Below are 12,383 nucleotides of genomic sequence, written 5' to 3' on the forward strand. Positions count from 1 at the left end.
CCAAACATGTTAACACACACCTGAACACTAGATGGTGGTTAAGCTTTGGAATCAGGTTATGCTTATTGAAAAAGATACTGTGTTGGTAAGTAAAAAAGTATACTTCACAAGGGGGGGGGGGGGGCCTTGCCTCCGATTACGCAGCCCATCCACAATAAAGGAACCGTAGGAGCAGGTTCTGCCCCCCCCCCAGTATCCTTAGGTACTTATGCTCGTTCTTAAGTCCCATCGTCCCAAGAGCAGCGTTGCCGATCCGAAACCGTTTATTATCATTGGCGAACCAATTCTTACAGGCTCCGTCAATTTCGAGGCTCAGAGTACGACACTTTCCCGGGTTCACCTTGAGGCCGCAAGGGTCCCACACATGCTCTTTACCAGTGCCTGCAGACCCTGGTGGGTCTCTGCTACTTGGACCAAATCGTCAGCAAAGGCTCGTGCCGAGATCCTTTAAGGCCACGGTAATTGCCTCACGTCGTTAACCCGCTCCCAGGCGACACATGATGAAGACTTCACTTATTATCTACATACCTTATTAAGAATCACTCGTAAACACGCACTGGTTATTGGAGTCTGTGGTCGCCTGTAGGTCATCACAAGTATTCATTGGGCAGTTTCAATCACCGTAAAACCAAAATAACTTTCCGCTTCCCATCCCAAATTCTTGTTTTGATCTCCAAGTGCTATGTATTCATTGTTATGGCCTCACTTAACCAGTAACCGGGTTTTATATTTAAAAAATGTGTGTGGGGCTTTAGTGCTTCTTCTTGGTTGATCCCACCTCAAGTTATTGGCAAGTTATCAAGAATTGGCATTAACAAGTAATCGTGAAAGGAAAAAGGGAATAAACAGTACTAACCAGCACCTTTACCAATTGTATTTCTTAAAATATATCTATATATACATTATGTACATATGACGCAGTGTCACTTTCGCACATGAAGGATTCCAACAATAAATTCTGCAATCGTCTTTTCCCGGCGAGTCCACTTTAACTTCTGTTATACATTATTAAAGTTCTAAGGTCCCCACACCGGCAAGTTCACCCTACGCAATACAACATGGGCCAGTCCTACACTATATCCATACGGTGTGCAAAACCCCACCACTTCTCTCCAGCAACACACTGGCAGAGGTCTTCAGCAACATGCTAGCAGAACGTCTCATAGGATTACAACAAGCCTTAATTAACTTATTTACAGTAGCAGTACTTCCGTCTCGTAACTCATCTTGGCCTATTCCAGGTACGTTGGTCCAACGACTAATACTTCACAAGCATAACAAACAAAGCCCTGTCTATACCGACGCGGCCACTTGCTCATACTGGACATGTTATATTTCGAGTTCGAGACTGACCTGGGTGAACTGACTTCTGGTGCCCAATATACTGTCCTCATCACTACTGCGGATATAAATGTCAATAACAAGACAGTAACTATACAAGGATAACGTATGATGACAGCCTTTCATCAGGGAACAAAAAATGTGACCAGGTGCACTTAATAGATGGCGTTGACGTTGCCACACTTCCATCAACAGATGGCGTTGAATTTGCCACACTCCCATCAACAGATGGCGTTGACCTTGCCACACTCCCATCAACAGATGGCGTTGACCTTGCCACACTCCCATCAACAGATTGTATTGTTATCGTTACACCTAAATTTATACTTATACACATTTTAATTTATACACACACTTAGAAGGGAAGTACTCCTTCCCTACCTTCCTGAATACATCAGTATATGCATCTGTGTCCTTAATGTATTATATAGTTTTAGATATTTTTAATTATTACACTTTATCTATATAAATAAAAATGTATATGTTCGTTTGTTCAAAATCACTAATCTCAGAAAATACTTCACCGATTGCTTTGAAATTTTCACACAATGTTCCATTTATTGGAACATTGTGTGAAAAACATGCTTTTTTAAAAAATTGTGTTTTTCATGTGAGAGAAATCTTCGAAACCTCTTTACCAATTGCTTTGCAATTTTGACACAACGTTGCATTTGAATAGGCGCGTGTTTTTATAAACTTACTACATACATGCCTCAACTGTGATGGGAAAAAACATGCTTTATTATGAACAGCGCCATCTGTTTGACGTAAGAGCAACACACGCTGTTATCTCCCAAAGTTCTTCACTGATTGTTTTGAAATTCTAACACAACGTTCCATTCGAATATGCGCGTGTTTTTATATGCCTACTCTATAGATGCCACACCTGTGACAGGTAAAAACAGAATTTAAAGAAAAAACAGCGCCATCTGTTGAACATAATAGCAACACACATATGTTATACTAAATATGTTATGATTTGATCTTCAATGTTTCTGATTGCATTAATAAATTGAATTTTCATCGATTTCGATTTATTTTAATTTTGATTTAATTATTTTGTGTGACATTGTGTTGGAAATGAGCTGTGTTGTTTACCACACCGTTCATTTCGTATGTATAAGTATTGATGCCACATTTGTATAATGAAAAAACATTCTTCTGTTTTTTTAAGAAACAGCGCCATCTGTTGCACGTAAGAGCCATACACACTATAATAAATGTTTCGATTCCATTTCAATCTTTCCAATTGCATTGACAAATTAAATTTTCATATATTTCGATTTATTTTCATTTTAATTTAATTATTTTGTGGGATATTGCATTGGAGTTTAGCTGTGTTGTTTACCATACCGTTCATTTCGTGAGTGTAAGTATAGAGGCAACACACCCGTGACAGTAAAAACATGCATTATTGAAAAACAGCGCCATCTGTTGCACGTAAGAACAACTCTTGCTATACTAAATATGTTACGATTATATTTCAATGTTTCCAATTTCATTGATAAACTGAATTTTCATAAATTTCGAATTATTTTCATTTTGATTTAATGTTTTTATGACATTGCTTTGGAATTGAGCTGTGTTGTTTACCATACCGTTCATTTTGTGAGTATAGTTTATTTTTTTATTTCTTCATTTTTTTCATTTCGTTTTTTATTTGTTTTTTCTTATATTTCAGTGATGGGAACATCAGATCATTTGATGTTCCCTATTTTCTGATGGGAACTTCAGATCATTTGGGTATGCATCAGATGAAGGAGTGGGGATTGGTGGGGAGGACGAGGGGACGGGAGTGGGGGATGGTACTGAAGACGATGGGACAAGGGAAGGGGTAATGGGGTAGAGGACGAGGGGACGGGGGAGTTGGGGACGAGGGGGACAGGGGAATGGAGAATGATGGGAAGGACAAGGAGACAGGAGAGTGGGGGATGGTGCAGAGGACGAGGGAACAGGGGAGAGGATAGGGAGGCCGGGGGGGGGGGGGGGGAGGGGGAATGGGAGATGGAGGAGAGTACGAGGGGACGGTGGAGTGGGGATTGGTTAGAAGGATAAGGGGACGATGGAATAAGGGATGGTGGGGAGGACACAGGGATGAGGGAGGGAGAAAATTGTGGGAAGGACGAAGGGACAGGAGAGTGAGGAATGGTTGGGAGGACGAGGGGACGGGGAGGGGGAACGGTGGGGAGGACTGGGAGACGAGGGGAAGGTTGCTGAGCCACAGCAACGCGTGACCGGGTACAGCTAGTTATTAATACATATTTTTGATACAACTAGTTTTACTTTATTTGTCACTCGATACGTCTGAAAATATTTGTTACCAAAATGGATATTTAATTTGATCTGTTGACTTAATGCGCATTTTATTTACCTAAGTGGAGGCCTGGTCGAGGACCGGGCCGCGGGGACACTAAATGCCCCGAAATCATCTCAAGATAACCATCTCATCTCAAGATAAGACATCTGTCAATTTATATATTACTTAGCTATTTATTACCTTTTTATTGCCTGAAGTAGTTTATTTTTTGTTACTTGGGTAGGCCTACACATGTTACTTGGTAGGCCTACACATGTTACTTGGTAGGCCTACACATGTTACTTGGTAGGCCTACACATGTTACTTGGATAGGCCTACACATGTTACTTGGTAGACCTGCACATGTTACTTGGTAGACCTGCACATGTTACTTGGTAGACCTGCACATGTTACTTGGGTAGGCCTACACATGTTACTTGGGTAGGCCTACACATGTTACTTGGGTAGGCCTACACATGTTACTTGGGTAGGCCTACACATGTTACTTGGGTAGGCCTACACATGTTACTTGGGTAGGCCTACACATGTTACTTGGTAGACCTGCATATGTTACTTGGTAGACCTACACATGTTACTTGGGTAGGCCTACACATGTTACTTGGGTAGGCCTACACATGTTACTTGGGTAGGCCTACACATGTTACTTGGGTAGGCCTACACATGTTACGTGGTAGACCTACACATGTTACTTGGTAGACCTACACATGTTACTTGGTAGATCTTGACATGCTACAAGAGGACGCAAGAGTACTCTCGGCACAGTGCTACAGTAATTATATTCTCATATCTACTGGAACACAACAGTTCAGTAGTCATGTCTGACCCCTCACCATGTCCTCCTTATATCTGACCCTCACCATGTCCCCCCTCATGTCTGACCCTCACCATGTCCCCCCTCATGTCTGACCCTCACCATGTCCCCCCTCATGTCTGACCCTCACCATGTCCCCCTCATGTCTGACCCTCACCATGTCCCCCCTTATGTCTGACCTTCACCATGTCCCCCCTCATGTCTGACTCTCACCATGTCCCCCCTCATGTCTGACCCGCACCATGTCCCCCTCATGTCTGACCCTCACCATGTCCCCCCTCATATCTGACCCTCACCATTTCCCCCCTCATGTCTGACCCTCACCATGTCCCCCCTCATGTCTGACCCTCACCATGTCCCCCTCATGTCTGACCCTCACCATGTCCCCCCTCATGTCTGACCCTCACCATGTCCCCCTCATGTCTGACCCTCACCATGTCCCCCTTCATGTCTGACCCTCACCATGTCCCCCTCATGTCTGACCCTCACCATGTCCCCCCTCATGTCTGACCCTCACCATGTCCCCCCTCATGTCTGACCCTCACCATGTCCCCCTTCATGTCTGACCCTCACCATGTCCCCCTCATGTCTGACCCTCACCATGTCCCCCCTCATGTCTGACCCTCACCATGTCCCCCCTCATGTCTGACCCTCACCATGTCTGACCCTCACCATGTCCCCCTCATGTCTGACCCTCACCATGTCTGACCCTCACCATGTCCCCCTCATGTCTGACCCTCACCATGTCTGACCCTCACCATGTCTGACCCTCACCATGTCCCCCTCATGTCTGACCCTCACCATGTCTGACCCTCACCATGTCTGACCCTCACCATGTCCCCCTCATGTCTGACCCTCACCATGTCCCCCCTCATGTCTGACCCTCACCATGTCCCCCTCATATCTGACCCTCACCATGTCTGACCCTCACCATGTCCCCCTCATGTCTGACCCTCACCATGTCCCCCCTCATGTCTGACCCTCACCATGTCCCCCCTCATGTCTGACCCTCACCATGTCCCCCTCTTGTCTGACCCTCACCATGTCCCCCCTCATGTCTGACCCTCACCATGTCCCCCTCATGTCTGACCCTCACCATGTCCCCCCTCATGTCTGACCCTCACCATGTCCCCCCTCATGTCTGACCCTCACCATGTCTGACCCTCACCATGTCCCCCTCATGTCTGACCCTCACCATGTCTGACCCTCACCATGTCCCCCTTATGTCTGACCCTCACCATGTCCCCCTCATGTCTGACCCTCACCATGTCTGACCCTCACCATGTCCCCCTCATGTCTGACCCTCACCATGTCTGACCCTCACCATGTCCCCCCTCATGTCTGACCCTCACCATGTCCCCCTCATGTCTGACCCTCACCATGTCCCCCTCATGTCTGACCCTCACCATGTCCCCCTCATGTCTGACCCTCACCATGTCCCCCTCATGTCTGACCCTCACCATGTCCCCCCTCATGTCTGACCCTCACCATGTCCCCTGTATGTCTACCAGTATGATACATTGTTTATACTACACATATAAACAATGACTTGCTATATATTATGGTTTTTGATGATGGCTTTATTATTTGTTACTAGCTGTACCCGGCCACGCGTTGCTGTGGCTCAGCAACCTTCCCCTCGTCTCCCAGTCCTCCCCACCGTCCCCTCGTCCTCCCAACCATTCCTCACTCTCCTGTCCCTTCGTCCTTCCCACAATTTTCTCCCTCTCTCATCCCTGTGTCCTCCCCACCATCCCTTACTCCATCGTCCCCTTATCCTTCTAACCAATCCCCACTCCACCGTCCCCTCGTACTCTCCTCCATCTCCCATTCCCTCTCCCCCCCCCCCGGCCTCCCTATCCTCTCCCCTGTTCCCTCGTCCTCTGCACCATCCCCCACTCTCCTGTCTCCTTGTCCTTCCCATCATTCTCCATTCCCCTGTCCCCCTCGTCCCCAACTCCCCCGTCCCCTCGTCCTCTACCCCATTACCCCTTCCCTTGTCCCATCGTCTTCAGTACCATCCCCCACTCCCGTCCCCTCGTCCTCCCCACCAATCCCCACTCCTTCATCTGATGCATACCCAAATGATCTGAAGTTCCCATCAGAAAATAGGGAACATCAAATGATCTGATGTTCCCATCACTGAAATATAAGAAAAAACAATTAAAAAACGACATGAAAAACAATGAAGAAATAAAAAAAATAAACTATACTCACAAAATGAATGGTATGGTAAACAACACAGCTCAATTCCAACACAATGTCACACAAATTAAATCAAAATTAAAATAAATCGAAATCAATGAAAATTCAATTTATAAATGCTATCAGAAACATTGAATTGGAAATCATATCATATTTAGTATAGCGTGTGTGTGATGCTATTACATTCAACAGATGGCGCTGTTTTTTTCTTTAAATTATGTTTTTACCTGTCAGAGGTGTGGCATCTATGTAGTAGGCATATAAAAACACGCACATATTCGAATGGAACGTTATGTCAGAATTTCAAAACAATCAGTGAAAAACTTTGGGAGATAACAGCGTGTGTTGCTCTTACGTTTAACAGATTTCACTGTTTATAAAAAAAACATGCTTTTTCCCGTCACAGCTGAGGCATGTATATAATAAGTTTATAAAAACATGCGCCTATTCAAATGCAACGTTATGTCAAAATTGCAAAGCAATTGGTAAAGAGGTTTCGAAGATTTCTCTCACATGAAAAACATAATTTAAAAAAAAAAAGCATGTTTTTTCCCGTCACAGACGTGCCATCAATATAATATGTATATAAAAACCCACTCTGATGCGAATGGAACGTTGTGTGAAAATTTCAAAGCAATCGGTGAAGAATTTTCGGAGATTAGCGATTTTGAACAAACGAACATTTCCATTTTTATTTATATAGATTCTGCTCCCTGCTCTCTGCTCTAGTGAAAATAATCCAATAACTATGAATATTGGTCAACAGAGCAGATATAAGGAGTTGGGCCCAAGTAAGCGCAAGCGATTGAGAATTAACGTGAAGTGTGTCTGTCTGTCTCCCTCACAGCCGGCCTCCTCACCTTCTTCCTCCTGGCGGGCTTCCAGTGGAACACCTCCATTTGCCTCGAGGCTCTGATCGCCTCCCTGTAAGTATGTCTGGCCTCCTTCGTCACCCTACATGTCTTCCTTCTTAAGCATTGTAGGTACTTTCTTTGTGTACGTTTATGATCTATTGGTTTTCTAACATGCGCCACAAGTGTTGCCGGGTGATGGATGGTCCTGGAACCCATGTGGAAGCATCTAGGTAGAGAACCATCCATCACTTATGTGGTTTAATATTTCTATACCCATAAACAAAGTGGGGCAGGGAAATACCACTGTGGTAGATATATGATACATTATGCCTTGGCCAGATAATTTGTACTCGTATGAATTTATTGATAGATTTAAAGCCCTCTTTCTTTCTATCAAATTTACTGTAAAAGAACAGGTAAACGGAACCTTAAGTTTTCCCAAATGACACTTGCTGGTATCACGCAGAGCTATCAAGTGTGAGACAAAGATTGAATGGTCCTCAAGTTGTACACCTTTACCAGGATTGACCAGGATTCGAGCGTGCGAGGCCAGGGATGACCGCACTGGCTACTACAGTACTAAGACAATACACCATACACCCAAGATGTATCAAGAGTGTTACCGGGTGTAGGTTGCACCCGGCAACAGTTCACATGCGGCACAGAACCCATGTGGAAGCATGTGAGTTCCAAGACCAACCAACACAAAGGCAGTTGCTGACAAAGGCGGTGCAGTGGTGGTGTTGAAAAGTGAAAATTATAAAACGGAAAACCTCAGACAATTAGAAGATAATAATACATATAAACAAATAGAGAATTCACAAGTTTAAGTGGTACTTAAAAACGCTCAACCCCGTAACAAAAAAAAAAATAGTCCTCAAATTCTACAGGAATAAAGATAAAAGGTCCGGAGGAAGTGGAGGCCTAATTAAAGCAGAGGCAAGAGAAAGATTTTTGGCCTTTGAATCTAAAATCTAAAGCTTGTTTAACCACCCAAAAATACATAAAGATAATCTGGCTTTGGCAAATACATGCAAACCGGTCCACAGTGGTCGTGGGGCCAAACTAGGCCAGGGATTGGATATGTACTGCACTGTTGATCCCGCTCGTCCAACTTCTCCCGGAACGCTTGAAAGATACGACGGATTTTTTTTTAAGGAGGATCGAATCAGTTACAGCTCCCATACCAAAGGGAGCAACCTTGTTTTCCTTAGATATTGTCTCTCTTTACCCTAGTATACCGCAGAGAGAATCAGCCAGGAGAGTAGAATAATTTCTTGACACCAACAAACTTAGGATCAAGCAGGAGGACCTCAGAAAAGCAGGCGTCTTCAGGACCACGACCAAGAAACTCCTAGAGGAAGCCATTCCCTTCATGTGATGGGGGATACTCTCCTAACTTTTGTTAACAGAACTTTTCGACAAATTCGATAGCTATAGGAGCATACAGTAGTGTGGCTATAGCAGAGATTTTTGTCCACACCTTATTGGAATCAGCTAGGATGCGGCGAGACCAGGGTCGTGTCTTCTACTTAGGTTAAATAGATGATATTTTTGGAGTGATGGTTGAAGAACGACAAGAATTTGAGCTCGTCTTTAACAGGAATAATACGGTGCACGAAAACTTGAAATTCCCCCTAAAAATGGATGAATTCACTATTTCCTTCCTGGACACCAGAGTTTACATTGAAGAACCGAGTCGAAGTAAGTAAGTAATTATCAAAAGAAGGCACCAAACCGGGAAGGCTATGTAGCACCATCAAATGCGCAGAATAATCAGAGGGCGCTAAATATCACCAAGGATGCCAATACGAGAACAAAAACGCATAAGGCGAACGGTATCAAAAGTATCCGAATCACCAAGAATTCTAATGAGGGACAGGTGGCCGCGAGGGGCGGTCGGAAAGCAAGACACACGCTCGTCCTGGAAGTCAGGACATTCAAGAAGGACATGCATGACCGTAAGAGGGACAATGCAACTAGGACAATAAGGAGCAGGGCGCCGCTCCATCAAGTAACCATGGGTTAAGCGAGTATGACCAATACGCAACCTCGCCAGAGCTGTTTCCCATCGCCGACGGTGGTGGTAGGAGGACGGCCACGAGGAAACACAACATTTAAGAGTACGTAGTTTGTTACCAGTAACAGACAACCAAGAAGCCTGCCAACGGGTAAGGACGGAGGAATGGATAACCGGGTAAAAGTCGGAATACGGAATACCTTTACGAGAGATGGGACAAGAGCGGACAGCTTCCTTGGCGGCAGCATCCGCACGCTCATTTAAAGACACACCAATATGGCTGGGAACCCAACAAAACTCAATCGACTTAAATTTACTGTGAACAAGAAACAGCCAATGCTGGATCTCGACAACTACTGGATGAACCGGATTAAAGGACCCGAGAGCCATGAGGGCACTACGAGAGTCAACAGCAACTACAAAGGAAGACTGACAACGAGAAAGCAGGAGACGAAGAGCATAGAGAATAGCATAAAGCTCCGCTGTAAAGATGCTAGCCTCCGGAGGTAAGCGACACATATAACTGTGATCAGGAAAAACAACAGAGTAGCCAACACCGTCCGCAGACTTAGACCCATCGGTGAAGACAGAAATGGAGGAGTGAGAAGAAAAGTGCTCAAGGAAAAGGCGTTTTAGAACCGTAGGAGGGGTAAAAGCTTTAGTGATACGGGTCAAGGATGTACAAAACCGCGGAAGAGGGACTATCCACGGGGGCAAAGAAGGAACAACACGAGGAGAAACATTAGAAATACAAACGGAAAGAGAGTCCTGTAGGCGAGATAACCGGACAGAAAGAGGGAGGTGGTGAAGAGGAACAGGAACCGCAGGAGGGGTAAAAGTTAAAGTACGACAGAGGCGAGAGGAAGGATGTTGTAAGGACCGAGCAAGATAGTGAAGACAGTAGCGATCACGTCGATCTTGGAGAGACAGGAAGCCAGTGTCTACATACAAGCTAAGGACGGGAGTCGAACGAAAGGCACCAGAACTGAGGCGCAACCCAGTTCGGTGCAAAGCATCAAGACGGCGAAGAGTAGAAGGAGAAGCAGACGAGTAAGCAGGGCAACCATAATCGAGCTTAGACAGGACGAGAGAGGAATGTAAAGCAAGGAGAGTGCGCCTATCTGACCCGCAAGAAGTATGGGATAAGACCCGAAGGAGGGTAAGGGCCTTAGAGCACTCAACACGGAAGTAAGAGATATGGGGAGACCAAGACAAACGAGTGTCAAGGAATAACCCCAAAAGCTTTGCGGAATTTTTGTACTCAAGGGGATGACCATAAAGTGACAAAGAGGGACGAAGAACGACCCGTTTCCGCATAAAAGTCATGGCACAAGTCTTAGAAGTAGAGAACTTGAAGCCATGATCGGTGCCCCAAGCCGACACGGCATCAATTGCAAGTTGAAGCCGGCGCTGAAGGAGAAGCGAATCATCACCCTGATAGCAAAGGGTAAGATCATCGACATAGAGAGTGGAGAAGACACCTGAAGGAAGAGAGGAAAGAAAACCATTTAGGGCAACCAGAAAAAGAGTAGTGCTCAGAACACTACCCTGGGGCACACCTTCGTATTGCTGAAAAGAGGCAGAGAGAGCGGTACCAAGGCGCACCCGAAAGGAACGACGAGAGAGGAAGCTGCGGAGAAAGAGAGGGAGATGACCACGAAGGCCAAAAGAATGAAGTTGAGATAGAATATGATACCGCCAAGTGGTGTTGTAAGCCTTTTCCAGGTAAAAAAAGATGGCAACAACGGAGGTCTCGCAGCAAAAGCAGTACGAATATAGACCTCCAAGTTCACCAGGACATCTGTCGTGCTGCGGCACTTGCGAAAACCAAATTGAGAAGGGGAGAGGAGGTGATGGTGTTCCAGGAACCACATCAGACGAACGTTAACCATACGTTCAAAGAGTTTGCAGACACAACTTGTGAGGGCAATAGGGCGAAAGTCCTTAGGGGAAGTACCCAGAGACCCCGGTTTGCGAAACAGGGAGGACATCGGCATCGAGTCTGTCCTCAGGGACTGACGACGACTCCCAGATCCGATTATACAGACTCAGTAAATACTGAGACGTGCACAGAGGGAGATGGCGAAGCATCTCATAATGAATACCATCGGAGCCCGCAGCCGTAGAACCGCAGAGGGCCAGGGCAGAACGAAGTTCAGAGAGAGAGAAGGGATCATTATAGGGAAGCTGAAGACGAGTGCAGAAATCTAAAGGACGAGACTCAAGGACAGGTTTACGAAGAAGGAAAGATTGGGGAAGATGAAGACCAGAGCTAACAGAAGAAAAGTGGGAACCCAGTATGGAAGCGACCTGCAACGGGTCCGCCACAAGAGTATCATGGAGGTGAAGGATCGGTGAAACATCGGGAACGAACTTACCCGCTATCTTGCAGATATGCTTCCAGATCTGGGGCAGAGGAGTTTCGGACGTAATTGTTGAGACATAAGATGCCCAACATTCACGTTTAGCCGTACGGATGGCCCTACAGGCCACCGCACTCGCTTTCCAAAAGAAAAGAAAAGAATCGGTCGTCTGCCTACGGCGGTGCCTCTTCCAGGCTGCATGCTTACAGCGGACAGCCCGAGCACAGTCCGCATTCCACCAGGGAACGCACTTCCGTGGACCCCGAGAGGAAGAGCGAGGAATAGAGCGGAGGGCAGCGTTTGAGACAGTGTCATGAAAAAGGAGGAGAGCGCGAGAGAGAGGCAGAAGGGAGAGGTCAGAGAGAGCAGCACTGAGGGTAAATAGGGTCCAGTCCGCCTTAGCAAACTGCCACCTAGGGAAAGAGAGGGAAGGGCGAAAAGAGAAAAAGGAAACAAGGATGGGGAAATGATC

At 45.9% G+C, this 12,383-nt stretch overlaps 1 protein-coding gene across 1 annotated transcript in view; it reads left to right on the forward strand.

The window, feature by feature from the left end:
- LOC123774871 (uncharacterized) overlaps window positions 1–12,383 on the forward strand; it is a 90,187-nt gene that overhangs the window by 55,108 nt on the left and 22,696 nt on the right. Inside the window, exon 4 of the mRNA XM_069316578.1 lies at window positions 7,522–7,600. Coding sequence (XP_069172679.1) covers window positions 7,522–7,600 — 79 coding nt within the window. The remainder of the gene's footprint in view (window positions 1–7,521; window positions 7,601–12,383) is intronic.

The sequence above is a fragment of the Procambarus clarkii genome, chromosome 84 (genome assembly GCF_040958095.1).
Source record: "Procambarus clarkii isolate CNS0578487 chromosome 84, FALCON_Pclarkii_2.0, whole genome shotgun sequence".
NCBI lineage: Eukaryota > Metazoa > Arthropoda > Malacostraca > Decapoda > Cambaridae > Procambarus > Procambarus clarkii.